The sequence below is a fragment of the Eublepharis macularius genome, chromosome 3 (genome assembly GCF_028583425.1).
Source record: "Eublepharis macularius isolate TG4126 chromosome 3, MPM_Emac_v1.0, whole genome shotgun sequence".
Taxonomy (NCBI): Eukaryota; Metazoa; Chordata; class Lepidosauria; order Squamata; family Eublepharidae; genus Eublepharis; species Eublepharis macularius.
In genome coordinates, this window is record NC_072792.1 from 47,063,377 (window position 1) to 47,080,984 (window position 17,608).

The following is a 17,608-nucleotide window of genomic DNA, read 5'->3' on the forward strand; positions in this document are numbered from 1 at the left end:
AGTAAAACACGTGAGCCTTATTTATTTGATTTATATTCTGCTGTATTACTTGCACTTGGAGCAGCTGACAGTAGTCTTTGTTCAAGTATAAATACGTGTATTACTTAGTACTATACAACCCCCCCCCCCTTGTTTTTGTAGCTGAACATTCTGTGACCTTTTAGAGTGAACTATAACAGGAAAATAAATACTAATATGGCTGTGTGAACACTTTACTTTTAATAATAAAGATAAATTAATTGTGGGAATAACTCATTTTAGAATTAACTAACTAAAATGGACTTTTCCCCCCATTGCAGCATTGTCAAGGAAATACTGAGGATATTGACGCTGATTGGACAGATTCTCTTTTCATTGGCTGCTGTCTTCTTTATATGTCTTGTTTTAAAGACTTATCTAATAGGACCATACTACCGCAAGCTGCATATGGAAAGCAAAGGAAATAAAGAAATTCTAGTCCTAGGAATATCAGCGTTTATGTTTCTTATGCTAATGGTAATCCTTCTAAATCTTTGTACTTATTAAAATGCACGTGGGGTACTTTTTCTGGGGGGAAGGTAGAGTTTGGCCGCATGGCTTGCATTTATTGGTTAAAACAAAACCATATTTTCTTATTTGGTTTGTGAGGAATCCTCAATTGATATCATCAGTAAATCTAATTTACTGAAGCCTAATGTTAACTCTGTAAAATTGAATGTGTTAATTGTATGTCAGAAACAGAAAAGTGGATATTTACGAATAAGGGAGCATTCTGCTTACCTTTCTAAAACCTGCATGTTGCTCTGTCAGTAGAAGTGTGCCTGACAGCAGTTATCTGGTGCATTTTGTTTCTAAAGCTGTTGTGACTTTTAAAAACTGCTTATGCTGTTAACAATGGTAGATGTCACAACACCTAAGCTCATGGCTCGGTTGTCCATTTGATCAAGTTTAGAAAACAATCACAAAGTGACTATGTGCATTGCAAGATGCTCTCTGTGTGCATGCTTACATATACAATACCCATGTACTGTAAAATATATGTATTGTTTAAAAGTTTAAGAAGTCTTGTAGCACGTAGAAGACTTATACCTTTATTGTGGAATAAGCAGCTATAGGCTGGAGTCCACTTCATCAGTTGAATGACTTGATATGTCTACCAGTGTGATACTATGCCAGTGCGATGCAATATGCCAGTCTAAGCCCTTTGAAATTAGTGAGCTTAGGCTCTGCATAGTTTCACTGTATGGTACATAAAGGGGCCTGGCTCAGTGGTATGGCATGATTTAGCACACAAAATGCCCCAGATTCAATCTTGGATATCTCCCGTTAAGGATCTCATGTAGCAGATGTTAGGAAAGTTTTTCTGTTCCTGAGAAACTGAAGAGCCCTTTTGCTGCATTATCTTAATTTCAAAGTCTGTTATGCAATGTCTTGGGGAACTGAAATATCCATTTATGTGTATTACCATTTCTAATGAGTAGTTGCTTCAGAGGAGCTGGTGTGGTCTATACATGTTAACTGTGAATAACAGCATGTCATTCAGCTGCTCTTGGTAAAATCTCTTCAACCTAAAAGGATCAAGGACCTACAACACATCCTGAAAAATGATCTGCCCCCATCACTTACCTTTGGCTAAATGGTTATTCTTTTTTAAATAAATGTGAGTCTAGAAGAACCATAAAGACTATTTTATCCCAGTGTAAACTTTTCTGGACTATTCTTCCTCCCCTGCTCTGGAAGTAGTGGGCTACTAAATAGATATAAGAACCCAGGAGACCCAGTACCAGAACTATGTTGGTTTTTTACTTGAATAATAGTGTTGTGTGTCTAGCCATTTTGTTAAGAGCTCATTCACATGGATATCTCTTAATGTGAAGAAATCTGTTAGCTACTAGTGATCTTCTGCTGTTACACAGCCCAACTAGGTTAATTTACCTGTAAGAGCATAAATGGACACAAATCAAGAACTAAAAATGGTAATGCTCAGAGTCAGAAACCAGTAAGTGAGCTTTTCTATCTCCTGAGACATTCTGTAGCAGCAGGGTGCTTACCCCCCCATAAAACAACTTCGAAGTACAGTCGAACATGAACCAACCAAATTGGAATTTGTTAGCAATTTTGCCACTTTTAGACTTGGACTTAATAACTTACTCTAGAAAGCAGTTGTTGCTCTTCAAGGATTTATGTAGACTGTTCATCTTGCTTTTATTTGTTTATAGCCATGCTTATTAGATCTTTCAGTCTTTTGACTGTATTTCATATTTGTGTTATTTGTAATCATTTTGTAAAAACTGTAGAGAAACTTCTTTCTCTCCACTGTTGTGGTTTTTTTATCTCTCTCTCTCTCTCCTGTCGCTTATATCTCTCTCTCTCCTCCTGTCGCTTACCTCTCTCTCTCTCCTGTCGCTTATATATATATATATATATATATATATATATATATATATATATATATATATATAAGATCTCTCTCTCTCTCTCTCTCTCTCTCTCTACCTACTGAAAGGTACGTACTTCATGCATCTGCTGAAGTACTTCTGGCCCACGAGCACTTATGCTACAATAAATGTATTAGCCTCTGTGGAACCTTAGGGTCATTTTTGCTTGAGATAATTATTTAGTTACTTTTTCCTTGATACAAAAGTGATAGGCATAGAAAAACTAACATAGTTTGCAAATTTAAGAATGATATGCAGATAAAAAACTGATTTGAGAGAGACCTTGTCTGTGAATGAATACTTCCCAGTTAGAGCCTTACATCTCTGTCCAAAACACATTTACATGGAATCAGTTTTCTTTGTGTTCACAGGGACAGCTAGCAAAACATAATAGATAGAATGCTGAGTTTGAAAGTCAATGGGTTTTATTTTTATATAAGTGTGTTCAGAATCAAGGTTTGTGTCTTATTGTTGGAACTAGGGCTGTCAACAGCCTGGAGAAAAAAAAAAGTATTAAAAGCCTTTAATAGAGATTTAATGGCATGTTATTTACCTCCATGCCAGGGAAGTTTCAGGTGCTCATTTCTATATGATAAGCCTCTCTTAAAGCAACAGGATGTTTTTCTTCAGGCCTGTTGGTAACTGCAGTTGCAACATAAGCCATTTTATAATTTATAAAGTGATGAGAATTTTTAGAAGTCTTAGAAGAATTGTATTATTTCATGTCCATATATTGCATTTGCATTCGTTATTACATTTTAATGACTGAAACGCTAATGAGAAAACAACTTTTTATATTAAATGAAGTATGCTTTATTTCTTTGTTAGTCTGTTACAAAGACTAAATAGCAGAGTTTTTTTGTGGCACTTCAAAGACATTATGGCACCAGTTTTTTTGGGAACCAGAGCCCACATTGCAGATGCATGAAGCGTTAACCACCATGGTCAGAAATATGTACATGGCTACAAAGATGAAAAGGGTGAGAAGTGGGAGGAAGTATTGTGAAACAAGGGGTGTTATGTTATCATGCCATGAATGAATGAAAACAAGATCCAGTCAAATGACTGAATAATTTATTCAGAGTGGGAATGAGCCACTCTCAGCAGGTGATGAACTGACCAGAACAAAATGATTAAATGTCTCTGAAGAGACAACAACTTTTTGTAGTGAGCTGGACGCTTGGGATCTCTGTACTGATGAAGGAAGCTCTGACTCTTGAAAGCTTGCACCCTAGAAATCTAGTTGGTCTTTAAGATGCTACTAGACTCAAATCTCAGTTTCAATACTGTTTGTAAGATGTAAAACTTTGCATTTTCATGCAAGGATTTAATGTAAGTAAATTATCATTCAGAAAATTCTCATCTCTTACTTTTCCCTCTCCAAACAGGTTACAGAATTATTAGATGTTTCAATGGAACTTGGATGTTTTCTAGCAGGAGCACTTATTTCTTCTCAGGGTCACATGGTTACCGAAGAGATCATGTCCTGTATTGAACCAATACGTGACTTCCTTGCCATCATATTCTTTGCATCAATAGGTAACTCTTACAGTAATGCATACAAATGAAATTTAATTTCACTAGGTTTACCAGGCAAAGAAACTGAAAAGTGTATATTATGTAAGATCTAGCTGTAATTCATATTGTACTGTGCTGATGAAGCAGAGCACCTTGGAAGCAGCTGACTCGGGTGGTGTGATGGTACAAAATGTTTGGACATTTTGGTTGCTCAGGGAACAAAGAACAGCAGTAGGGCCATTATGTATATTGAACTGGAGCCCCCTTGACCAGTGGCAAATTGATTTTGAAATGGATATTCAAAATCAGTTTGTGATATGCTTGGGGAGAAGCTGTTAAAAAAAAAAGAGTGTAGAAATTTTGCTAGACTAAACAAGCTCCTTTTGCGAGTCCAAATAGCTCTTCAGCTCCCTGACAGAATCTTCTGCTTTTCAGAGAGAACAGAATGCTGCCAGTTTGGCTGGAATTAAAATATCACACAGGTCCTATAGACAGGAGTAGTTCTATGAGGTAGATGGAGGGGTATGAAGAGAGGCCATAGAAGGTAGGGGAGCTAAAGGGGTATGAGGCTGAAGAAGGCAGGGAGGTTGAAGAATGGGAGTAAAGTAGGTAATGGAGTGAAAAACAAAAACCTGGGGGGAAAGAGTAAATGCTTTGAGGAAAAGCGCACACATGAACTGAATCAGGAGGCTATTTCCTATATTGTATTGAATTGGCTATTGTTTTAGTTGCAGGCCCTCTAAAGCTGCAATTATAAACACATCTATTTCCAAACACATTTGGAAATAGATTTTTGGAACAAGAGGATTTAAGTTTAAAATACTTGGATTTGGGTGGAAATGTAACCAGTTATAATGTAGTGGGAGCCAGGAAAGCTCTGCTGTACAAGCATTACTGTGGATTGGGATTTCCCAGCTGTCCCCTCGCCTGATGCCACCCATTGAAATTTTGCTCTTGGGCATCAAGAGACAATCAGGAACAGGGGCAACTTGAAGGCTAGTTATTTATAAACTAATGGATTCAAATTTTAGAGCCTGTAGAAAATGTGGTGTAACCTTTCATCATGTTAATTGAAGAATAATAAATAACAAGCACCTCTATAATTAGAAGACTAGTTGTATGTGTCCACATGGGTTTTTAAGTTCCCCGTCCCTAAATAGCAGGTCTCTTTTGCTCCATAACATTTTGAAACACGGACAAGTTTTTAAAACAATTCACAGTATGACATAACGGTCACCTATGCAAAGAAAAAATTAGAAAAATCTTGTATCTGGACCACTCACAAGGTCCGTGTGTGTAGGATCTTGTGATATATAGGATTCTGCTTATGCTTTTTTAGTGGAAATGAGCCTGAGTTGATCAGCTGTTTTGGTCCTGCCATTCACAAGATGGCCTAGTCTTGAGCACAGCCTGAAAGGAAAAAACAAACCTCCCTAAGTTTGCAATATGTATAGAGTGAGTTGAATCCTAAGGCTTCTTTCTCCCTGCACTCAATTTTGGCTTATTTCCCCTCCTCCTTTCATCAGCAGGCACCTTACACTGTTTCCAAGGGTCCACAGTGGCAAGATTTTTAGGGCACACAGCAGGCTGTAGTAAGAACTAGGAAAGCTCTGCTGTACAAGCATTACTTGGAATCTATCCCATTATCACCTAGGAAGTATTTATCAAGTCTTTTTATTGCCACTAAAGAGATCCAAACTAGTTTCTATAAGAGCATGATTTCCTTCACCCACCCAGTCCAATCCCTTTAAAGCCTTAGGATCTGAGCTGTGCTCTTGCCGTGTGAAGATTTCCCCCAGATCTGACCAGGTCCAGTCCTCTTACTCTGCTCTGGGCCAATGCAGCTTCTCCTTCCATTCCATTTTGTTTCTCCTTCTTTACCTGTTTCTTCTCAGGCTTCTGGCAGCCATCTTGCTTTCCTCTCCATTTCTTATTCTTCCTGGTATCTTTGATTTTTATCCCTGGGATTCTGTTCATGCTGGTCAGGCCAAGTTCCACACCTCCTGTTTTTGAGCCCTGTTCCTGTCTTAGTTTGAGCTGGCACAGGGCTGGCCAGAGCTCATTGCTGCCTGCCAGCTTCAGCTGAAGAAACCCCTGCCCCCAATACTGTCCTCGGCGTCTGATTGATGTGGGGCAGGTTCTCCTATAGATGGTTCACCCCCATTCCTATTGGGGTGTCATGGTGCTGCCATCCCAGGTGGCGATCTGCCCTGTTTTCAAGTAGCTGCTACCTTTGGCCCAGTGGATCAGGCCTCTGCTGGTGTCTCCTTGCCACATACATGCCAGCCTGCAGCTCCTTGTTTGCTTACCTGGGAATAAGCCTAGTCGAACCCAGTAGTAATCATGTAAAAAGGATTGGGCTGCAACTGTGTCATAGTAACTAGACAAAATCAATTATCCTTGGCCCACATTTGAATGATATAACACTTCATTCGCAGGAAATAATATGTAGCTGTCTATATTAAAATAGATAAACTTGAAAATCGAGGGTGTGGCAAATCATCTCTACTCAAGAATTCATCCCAGTGTTTCAGTTATCATGACAGTTCTCTGTCCATGGACAGAAGCCCTGCTACAGAATGATAGCTGGAAGAAGGGGGTGGGTTGGGGGTTGGAGACAGGAGCCATCATGCTCCCAGCACAGGTGTCTTACTACCTCCTCCCCTGCTAGTAGGTCTTAGCCTAACTTACCTCTCAGGTTTGGTGTGAAGATTATCAAATGGAGGAAAGGAGTATGATGTAAGCTGCTTTGGGTCCCCAGTAGAAATAAAGGCAGAGTATGAAGTAAACAAACAAGCTTCTTAATTATGTAGCAAAATGAAATAATCAAAAAATCATTTGACATGCTAGGCTTTTATTTAACAAAGAGTAAGTAAACTGGCTGCCAGTATTTTTTTCCCCTTCTCTTACAGGTCTTCATGTTTTCCCTACATTTGTAATATACGAACTCACAGTCCTACTGTTCCTTACACTTTCAGTTGTAATAATGAAGGTATATTTTTAAACATCTTATAATACAACTAAATATTAACTGTGAAATTGATGTATTATGTTATGTGTCGATCTGGCCATTTAAAAAATTTTCCACAGGGAAGTACTTGTGCCTCTAGTGAAGAGAAATGAATCCAGGCCTATCTGAAAATCTCTTTGCAATCCACAATTAACAAGAGTGGCTAAGGCTTATTGGTTTCCCTGAACTGTGGAAATAGTACCTCCAATCACTTCTGTTGGTCTCTTCTCAGATGCTGTAATGCATACATTGAGCTACTTAAACAGTCCTTAGGATTGCCAGCCTCCTGGGAAGAAAAAACAACCTGTCCTTTTCATAGAGGCTTAATGGCATGTTGTTTACTTCCATGCCAAACCTTCAGAGGTCCATTTCCATACATTAAGCCTCTGTTAAAGAAACAGGATGTTTTTCTCAATGCCAGTTGGCAACACTGTCAGTCCTAGAGATGGATATTTGATATTAGCCAATTCTATAATAGGCCATTCTGTTGTTTAAGGATAGCATGGGTGCTTTTTAATTGGGAATTGACCATAATACAGTGCTCAAGTTGTGACATCATATGTATCATTATGTTGGAAGTTGCTCTCTGTGTATGGATTGCTTAAATAGTGCTGGGGGTAAGACTGTGGGGGTAAACTAGTTATCTGCTTTTTAAATATAAAAAAATGCACGGGGATAGAGGGTTTCTTGATTGCCAGCTATAGGATTTTATTGTAGTACTGATGGTACAGGCTGCTGATTGCACTGTTGGAGTGAATGCAGGTTAACTGGATCGGTATGTATCACATATTTCTTGTTTGTGGTGATGGAGTGAAACTGTACTCTTCGGATTAAAATATTTTGTCCTTTCTCAAATTTACAAAGATAAGCCATCTTTAACCTCATCAGAAATGCAACCAGTAATGGTGGAAGGGTTACAGCAGGAGTCAGTTGGCTTTTTCCCTTATTTCACATAAACACATGCATTTTTGCCAGATTGTGTTGCTAGAAAACGTAGAGAAACATTATAAATGAAATACATGTCTCACAAAACTAAAATGTATGTTATAATACTCTGTGCCATACACACCAAATTGTACTTCTTGTCTTGGCTTAATCTAGAAATCTCTGGTTTGTTGCAGCAGTGAGAAATAACAATATAAGGTTTTTGGTTAACGATTGGGTGATGTGATACCTTGTGCTTTAAAAAAAAAGTTAACTTGCCTATGTTTTTCTATTGTATCTTTAAAAACAAACTTTTTTCTCAAAGTTTTTCCTGGCAGTCCTTGTCCTTTCTCTGATTCTTCCAAAGAGCAGCCAGTACATCAAATGGATTGTATCTGCAGGTTTGGCTCAAGTCAGTGAGTTTTCCTTTGTCTTGGGAAGTAGAGCACGCAGAGCAGGGATAATTTCTCGAGAGGTGAGCTTTGACATTATAGGGATTGTTTTTCACATTATAAAGAATACAATAAAATATTTGTGCTAAAATTGTTAAATACATGTGTGTAATTTCTGAGACTTCAACCTTCCTCCTAGTAGCAAGCTTTAGCAAAACACAAAAGTGGAGGGGAAGAGAAACATATTAACTCTTTTTTCCCCCTTCAGCTACTTTTAGCTCTGTAAGCTGCTTTTTCACTTGCAAAAGACTGGGATTCTATATATATACACACATATATATACACATACACATATATATACGTGTGTGTGTGTGTGTGTATTTTGGGGTGGGGTGAGGAATAATTTGGAAATTGTATGGAGAAGGGATTAAATAGCTCCTCCTTCGCTCACTGCTCCACTTGGTTTAACTCATTACCTTTCACTGCTATTTATTTTTAATGTGAAAATTATATGCACTCGTATAATTTCTACTTATAATATCTATGTAATCTAAAAGCTGTTCTGTACTTTCACCTTTATACCTCCTACAATTGCTAACTGCATGGAGAGCAAATGCCCTGTCACATTAACAGAGACTTAATGGGATGTTATTATTCATGTGATGTTGTTTACCTTCATGCTGTGAAGATTCAGTTGGCCATTTCTACACATTAAGCTCTATTAAAGACATAGGAGATTTTTATCCAGGCTTGTGGCAACCCTTCTCAATCCATTACTACATTATCCTCAACTCTTTTCTTGTAATCCTAGCTGTATATTAATAAAAATTATTTGCTGTATAAAGATGAAATTAAACCTAATGCATGCACCTCGCTATAAAATTAGTTTGGCATTGCCCCTTGGTTTTGGCTATGTACTATAAATTCTAAGCTCTTGCGCAAGGACAGTTCTGACAGTTCAAATACTGTGCGATGATGAATTAGTGCCCACTTACACTACATATAGCAACTTTGCCTGTGTATGTCATGTGGTACTGAGGGTGTAGTTGGGGTGCTGGATCACAGCATCTTTGGCTGCATTGGCGAATCTGTTCCCATTGTAGAATTAGAGACAGCATAATATTTCTGGCGTTGGGCAATTCAGGGTTTAGCAGCTGTCTGGTGAGCTCTTAGAGTCATATTTTGTTCTTGATTGGCACAAACCTTGTTAATTGTCAAGTTCCTGTATTCCCTTTCATCCTTTCATGCAGAGATTAACCATGGGCTTTTAATAACATTTATGTGGAAATTAGATGAACAATTTTAGAACATTTGAATGAAATAACACTTGTTGATTTCAAATCTGATAGCAAATGTTCTGTTGGTATGAAAGTTATATTTTTGTTCTCTACATTAAAAGCTCTTTAGCTTTCTAATTCTTGATGTCGGTATATGATCCAGTCTGTGGTGAGATGAGCCATATTTAGATGCTTGGCTGCTTTTCTTAATGTCCTATAATATCACCAGTGGGTGGACAGCCATGGGCTAGACAGTTTAATTCTAACAGACACAGCTGGACCTCTTTCTTATGTTATTGATGCTTTCCTTACCTCCCTCCCTCCCCTTTGCAGCCCATGCAGCTGCTTGCCTTTCCCTGCTTTCTTCCTTCCAGCTCTTCTCCCCCCCCCCCCAATTCTTTCTCTCTCTCTTGCTCACCTAACATTTCAGTATCTGCAGCATCCATTTGGAATTACCCAGGCAACTACAAACTTGTAGGCTATTGTCTAGACAATCTAAAATGGCTGCTGGGATCTTGTGAGGGAATATTGCAATAACTCTGCATTTTAAAACATTTTATCTTGTTTTATCCCCTCCTTTATTGGTTAAGATTTTTCTGCAAAACTGAGTTTTCCACTTGATTTATCAAAGTATTGTTTCTTTCTGTAGCTGTCTCTGTTGTACAGACTTTTTTGATCCACATTCTGGTTCAGAATTAGATATATAGATGAAAACTTCTGAACAGATAAAATAAAGGACTTGAACTTTAAGGACCAAGGAGTACAAGTGCTTGTACATGAAATGAGATTTCAAATGACACCTGTTGATTATCTATCACTTGATTTTCAAAAGTTTATTCGTTCCACTACTGTATTGGGAATAGAAGCAAACAGCATGAACTCTTATGTGAGACCTACAAGCTCTTGTTTGGTTCTATTATCTTAGTTCCAAAAAAGTTTCCAGAGATGATTTTGAATATATTGTAGCAAAAATACTCAAAGCTAGCAGGAGCCCAAATTTTGTCAAGATTTTCCAAATGTTGATTCAAGATTATCATTGTTAGTTGGGAAAAAAACTTCACTCAAGGATAGAATTGGTAGCAGCTTCAGTTACAAGAATCTGGCGTTCAGTTTAGGAAGACTGAGAAAGTTCTCAACTTGAGACTGGGAAAGTCAAGACAGAGCTGAAAGGGCTAACAGATTTTGTTTTAGGCAAGCTCATATGTTTCATTTTTGGGACACTACAGTAAAATGATTACAGTACTTTTTGCCAGATATATTTTCTACAGACAATTAAATATTTAAAGCAGTTATAACCCCTTTGATTATTAATTTTCAGGTCTACCTCCTTATATTGAGTGTAACTACTCTAAGTCTGTTGCTTGCACCAGCCTTGTGGAGAGCTGCAATTATGAAATGTGTACCAAGACCAGAAAGACGATTAAGCTCTTGAAGATGTTTATTACAGAAGCTTTCATGTAGGACATGTCTCTGTAGCCATTCCATTTTTCTAGATAGAAAAGAAATTGTTTCATGTTCCTCTTTTAGAAGCTGTACACTGATTAAACAAAATACATTTTCCATAACACATTCTTATTTTTATAATATGGAAGAATATGTGTTACATTGTTTATGCAAAATCGGATTTTTCTAAAAACTATAAATCTAATCATTGACTACTGTGCCTTTTTTGAACATTGTGTTCGCTGAAGAGAACTTAATTAACATTTTATGGTGCCCATGGTACTGTTATAGAACTCTGAAATACATTTTACTAGTCTAGTATAAGCCACAAGTCATGTATTTTCTGTGGCATATAAAGTTTGTTTTTTTATTTCAAAGGTAAGGTTGAAAATTATGAAATCTATTTAAGGATTTAAAATTCATATGCCTACAGAACAGTATTTCCTCTGATGTTTCCATTTCATTGTCTTGTAGTTATTGTAACTTTGATCATACTGTAATTGTTGATTGATAAATAATTTATTGTGATTAGAAAAGTCCTGTTGAAATTTGTTATCAAGAATCAGTGTTATGTGAATTGTTTGAGACCAAAACTCAATAGAAATTGAAAAAAAATCAGGGATCATATATTTAGGTTTTGTTTCTTCACCAGATAGGCTATTCAGCTAACAGCAAGAAGAAATAACTTCAGTGTTTTCAAAAACTTTATAACTCAGAAAAACAACCTCAAAGAGAAGAATGATAATAAATGCTTAGCTATTATACTTTTGAATTATAACTGAATATGTAAATATGAGTGGCTTCTGTTTTCCTTTTTGCAATAACGCATTGGCTACAAGCAGCTGTTTGCCAATTAAAAAAATTCGTAATTTGAGCAATGTTTTGTGAAATCTATAAACTTTCAGTATTAAAAATGAAAGTCTCTTTATAGCTAACATTGATTTTGAGCTTCTTGACCAATGACTAAGCAATCTTTTAAAATTCATTTTAATGGAAGCAGTTTTGTAAATAAATCAGTTTTCTGCTGAACAGTCCTGACAATTTTTCCAAAATCCTTCTTTACTCTTAGAAAATTTTGCTTCAGTATACTGAGAATTATTACTTCAGATGCTTGTATTTTTTTAATCTTTAACATGTCTTTCTCGTATGATATTGTTAAGGCTACTTGTGGTTTTCCAATTTTTGTTTTTGAAATTTATACTCCTTTCATATACTTCTCCCTTATATCACATACTGTGCAAGAAAGCTATCATTTATTTATTTAAAGCATTTGTATCCTAGATTTTTGCCTAATTAGGTGGCAAACAAATTTAAAAACATAGTAAATTAACCTTCTCAAATATATGTGTATAATCTAGCAATTAAAAACAAAGGGAGCATCAAATGAAATAAGTCTTTTAACTGTGAAGCAAACTGTTTTAAGACATTCATGCTAATAATTTTGGTTATCTAAAGAAATCCACTGAAGATGGATAAAGGCGAGATTGTACAATTTTATTTGGCTCAAATGAATTCTTGTTGAATCAAGCGAATGTGATTTCACTACTAACAGTACTGTCTCAGAGGGCAGATGAGGGGCGGGGAATCCTAACTTGCTGACCAATTTATGTCAACTCACCGTTGACTGAGCATGCAAGTTTCTATTGCATCCTACGTAAAAGTGGTATTCTCCGACACAAATAGAATCTTCTTCGCTGGCCATGGCATGCCTCTTCTACAGTCCTAAACCGTTCGCATTTCTAAGGCTGGTATGTTCAGGCAAGATTTACATCTACACACCACTACTCCAGCTTAAACCCACTGCGATCAATAGTTTGGCTCTATAGGGCTGCATTGGCCATATCAATTGTAAAACTTCGCGGAGGACTTAGTATATTTGGTCAACGCCTCTGCTAGACAGTTGGAAGTTATATAGTTGGTCAACGCTGCTGCTAGACAGTTGGAAGTTATGCACGCCCAGTCAGCCATAGGAGGGGGGCATGCTTACAGTATAAAGAAGGCTCTTCGCCATCTGTTACCCCCCGCCCCACAGTCTTGAGTCTCACTAGGCAAAGCAATAACAGCCGCTCTGAAACCCAACGAGGCTGGCAACAGCCCGGGCGATCTCGCGCTCTAAATTCCCGCGCGCTCAGCAGTCCGGGAGGAGGAAGGCGTGGTACCGCCGCGAAGGCGCGAAAACCTTGCGCATGCGCGTCTCCTCCAATAGGCTGGCCGAAACGCGTTTTCTGGCGATGATGAGAAGGGGGAGGGAGCGCTAGTCGCCCCGCGTGTGGCTATGTGGGGCACGTTACACTTCGTGACGTCAACGCGCAGCGTCACGCCGGAGGGACGCACAAAAGTGTAAGTTTCAATTTTTCTCTCCTTCCTGCCAACCGCCGAAAAGCCGATAATTACGGGATCGTAGCGGGGGGAGGGGGTGGGTAAGCGGAAGGCGTTGCGCCCCCCCCCACCCCCTTTAGTGCTCCCTCAGCGGAGGGACTGTGAACAGGTGTGAGGGAGGTCGGCGGATCGACAGCCGAGCCAGGAGTGAGCAAGAGGGGGCAGGCAGGAAGGAGAGCCTTGGTTGGGCTAGCGTTGGCAAGGGCAGGCGATGATGGCGCTTTGGGGAGAACGGTCCTGCAGCCCGACCTTAATGCAGGAGGCACGCGGAAGCGAGCCTGGCTGAATTCGGGGCCGGAGGGGCTGCTTTCGTTCCATCCAAGTGCAGGGGGTTGCAGCCCTATCCTTAGCCCTGGAAGGGGGCTTCATTGCCTCGATGGTTTTTACTCCCGAGGGAGTCTGATTCTAGCCCAAGTTTGACATGGGGCCAAGCACCCCCTTAGTTCACTGGCTCTTTTTTTAAAGAATCCCTGAGTAAGGTTCAGCTTTGCAGCCCTGTCCTGTAACAGCTTGACTCTGCAGGAAGGCTGGCAGAGCTTGAGGGGAATCGCTCCGAGGGAGGGGGCTGCACTCCGTAACACAGCAAAAGACGGGTGGGGGGAGAAAGAGACTTCACTAGAGGTGTTTTTTAAAGCCCCAATCGCCCAGCCACTTCTTTCCCTCAGCGTCGCCCCCAATATTTCCTTGAAGCCCCTGGAGCCTGGGCAAAAAACAGAGGAAGGGGGGGCACAGCAAAGAGCGCTGTGGGAAGAAATGTTTTAAAGCATGTTCTCTTCCCCCCTTCGTAGTTCTTGGAGGCGATCTTCTTGGGGAGAACGGCTAAGGGAGTCCGAGCAAGAAGAGCCCCTCTTTCCCAAAGGCAACTACTTTTGCCGGGTGGGCGGGCGTGGAGCAGGACCAGCAACACCCCCCTTCTCCCTCCCCACCCCCGACGGGGTTCCGAGGAGGGCCGCGCATTGCACATGTGCAGTTGGCATCTCTGCCTCCCTCTCCTTCCCGTGCGGAGCGGCGCTGTGGGTGGGGGATTGCTGGGGAGCGCGCGTGGTGGGGGATGGAGTGGGCTCTCCCTTCCTCCTCCTCCGCCTCCTCCTCAGGTACTGAGGCGCCTTGGCCGGCTGGGGGGCGGCGGGGACAGGTGGGAGAGGACGAGGCAGCGGCGGGGAAGCGTTTAGGCGGGACGGTTTGCTGTGAGGGGAGATCCTCTTCCTCTTCCCCTTCTTTCTTTCTTCTCCTGGGTCCCCCCCGCCTCCATTCCCGGGTCCGGTGATAGACGCGAATGAGGGTGAGGTTGGCGCATGGGTGGCCCATATCTTTCCCTCTCAGACGTCAGTTATTTCTGGGCTAGACTTCTGCTCGGGCTTCTGAGGCCCGGGAGAGGGGGCGGGAAGGTGCAGGAGGCGGGGGCTGGCGGGAGTTGCTCCGTGAACCGTGGATGCTGCTTGCCTGTCTGCTGCTTTTCTTGCAAAGCCTCGGTGGATCGACCTCCTTTCCTTCTCTTGCTGCGGCCGCATATGCATCCCCTCGGCCTGCTTGCGTGGAGAGGTGGTGTGTGTTTTGTTTAGGGTTCGGGACAGTGTGCTAAGGGGGGGCGGGCCCCGAGGCCTAGTTGCTGTAACGCAGGTCAGGCCCAGGCAAACCCCCCTCCTCTTGCACAAGGCAGAGTGGGTTGTATTTGTATTTATGTTTGAAGCATTTTCTATGCCCTGGTGTATAATAGCTGCAAAGTATCCTTCTCCTTCAATGATCCTGTTCTTGTCAATTCCGGCTTTCTTCTTTAGGGATTCAAAAGGAAGAGGCCAGATTGTGCTTTTCTTACTTTAGGGAAAGCTGTTGCAAGTCTTTGGTAGTTTTATATTTGATCTGGGTCTCTGTTTTGTTTTTTCAGCCCTTCAGTTGAAACTTAAAAAGTGCCTTAATAGTAAACTCAATTTTAAAATGTTTCTTTTCATTAACTTCATTGTTCTCTTCAACTTATTTTTAGAATATATTGCTACTTTCCTCGTTCCTTTTGTGGTGCTCCAACAAGTGAAGAATTGATTTCTTGGATTTGGTAACATGGCAAAAGATGTAAGTATACAGCAGATACAGATTACCATTTATGAAAGTTAGGCATTTGCTCTGGTCCTATAGGTGTGTGGAACTGTAACTGAATGGTAGTGGACACTGTACTGATATAACATCCGTAATAAGTGAAGCAGGTTCATCCTGTGCTGCATGACTGTAGCAGCACATTTCTGTGAGACTGCTACTGTATCTTAATTGGGTATTGTTGTGCTGATGTAATACACAGCCTTTGGGTTGTCATGTAGAGTTCTCTATATACAGTACATCTGCTTTGTGCAGCATTGGTATACTTTGACAGTTTACAACAGCAACCTTTTGGTTCTTTATTAAGTTAGGCTAAAATGCTAGTAGAATGCTTGGGTTGCAACACTGATCTATTGTTTTTGGTTGCACTTTAGGATAGTAAGATCATGAAACAGAGTCACTTTGTTTGGGTGCCCAGTGACCCTTCCAAACTAATGATTTTTGCCTGCTCTTTCATTTCTAAGGAAAATAACGTTTTCAAAAGTTGAGGGAGGTCCCACCCCTTACAATGCTTATTTGCTAGCTCTCTACCTCATACAGTTGTGACACTAATAACTTGACAGAGTATGTTTCCATATAAGACATTTAAAAAGAATTTATATACCTCAAAAGTTTGACTTGGCAAGGTGCAACCAGCCATGTGTCTATAACTTAATTTTTTATGCTGCTTACTTGGTTGCTTGCTCAGTCATGCTGTAGGCAGTCAAAGCTGCTTTTTCTGTGTCTTAAATACAAAAAAGTTTACATATTTTTAAAGATTTTTGATCAGAAAATTATCTTTAATTGTATTGCAGATTCAAAATGATAGGGTGTGTATATGTTTCAAAGTGTGTCCCCTACCATTAACTTAACCATGTTGTGCTAGAATTGCACCTTCAGCCTCAACATAGATTACGGGTAGCTGTGTTGCTCCATAAAAAAATTCTGAAATCATCAGCAGAACCAACCAAAATACCACAGAACAATGAGCAAGCTTTAGAGTTTCCTAGAACTTTTTGTCAGGCTTGATTGAAATAGCACCATAGTGTTGAACTGTTGAATGCATAATACTAGTCTGGTTAAGTCTTTGTGTCTTAGGTAAAATGGCTGTTTAGACTCATTTGACTTTCTCACTCTGTTGTGGACCCAAGTTGTGATCTTTAAAATGAAAGTAGAAAACCCAATTGCCATAATTTTTAAACTTTTGTTCACCTGAATAGAACTTTAAAAATCTGCTCAATTGTGGCAACATATACATTTCTCCATAATTATAATCAGTGTGGGCAATCACATTTATTTAGTGTACTGCTGAACATCTTGTAACCCACCAAGCCAAACACAATCCACAGCCCTATACTGTGGTTTGAATTGTACATGATTTTGTAGACTCTTTCCAGCAAGAGGTAGGCTGCTTTATCTAGAACAGGTCATAGCCTCAGCTCAGTTTGGCAGGTCACAAATTGTGTGGTGCTTATGATTTATATTATTAAGAAAAAAGGCCATTTTAAAATATTTAAGTCAAGTTTTCCATTTGAAATTAGTTGTTCTTCAGCATATATACTAATTAGTTGCTTTAATCATTAAAATATGATTTATGATGAGAGCCTTTATACAACCTTGGATTATAATCCAGAACCTTTAGTCAGGCAGGCCAGAACCAGATTTCTGTGTGGCTTTCTCTGATAGTTGCAAAGATATTAAAAAAGATCACATAGTTGAAGGCTAAGGTACTATATATCCTATACATATATATTTGGAAGTAAAATCATTTAAGCAAAGTGGGACTTGGTTCTACGTGAATGAACACAGAACTTGCTGTAAGTGTCCAGATCTTTATATAAACACGGGTTGGAAATAATTGGGCAGAATGATGTTTCTCAAGAAATGGCAAGTAAATGGCATCTCCTGAATCCTGGCACCTGTGACATTTGCTGGTCATGGATCCAGTATAACTTTGCAATATGAAATACAATCCAGGAAATATTGTACCATTTCTAGTGATTAAACTCTAGTAGGATCCCGCCCCTGCCCCCATATCAAAATGGAGCCTTTAACATAGATGGTTATGTTTCAATTTTAAGAGGTTTTTTTGCAGGTTCTAAATATTTGTGTTAAATTCAGATTTTCTTTTAAATCATTTTCAAATGGTTTAAGGTTATTTTAAAAGTAAATGCAACTAGA

At 39.7% G+C, this 17,608-nt stretch overlaps 2 protein-coding genes across 6 annotated transcripts in view; both read left to right on the plus strand.

Moving 5' to 3' along the window:
- Positions 1–11,774, plus strand: part of TMCO3 (transmembrane and coiled-coil domains 3) — a 28,659-nt gene extending 16,885 nt beyond the window's left edge. For all 4 annotated transcript variants that reach the window (XM_054975013.1, XM_054975010.1, XM_054975012.1 and 1 more), the window contains exons 9-13: positions 300–495; positions 3,806–3,956; positions 6,848–6,927; positions 8,195–8,344; positions 10,857–11,774. In XM_054975013.1, coding sequence (XP_054830988.1) covers positions 300–495; positions 3,806–3,956; positions 6,848–6,927; positions 8,195–8,344; positions 10,857–10,970 — 691 coding nt within the window. In that variant the 3' untranslated portion in view covers positions 10,971–11,774. The remainder of the gene's footprint in view (positions 1–299; positions 496–3,805; positions 3,957–6,847; positions 6,928–8,194; positions 8,345–10,856) is intronic.
- Positions 11,775–13,246: 1,472 nt separating this feature from the next.
- TFDP1 (transcription factor Dp-1) overlaps positions 13,247–17,608 on the plus strand; it is a 51,399-nt gene continuing 47,037 nt past the window's right edge. For both annotated transcript variants that reach the window (XM_054973746.1, XM_054973747.1), the window contains exons 1-2: positions 13,247–13,321; positions 15,342–15,427. In XM_054973746.1, coding sequence (XP_054829721.1) covers positions 15,416–15,427 — 12 coding nt within the window. In that variant the 5' untranslated portion in view covers positions 13,247–13,321; positions 15,342–15,415. The remainder of the gene's footprint in view (positions 13,322–15,341; positions 15,428–17,608) is intronic.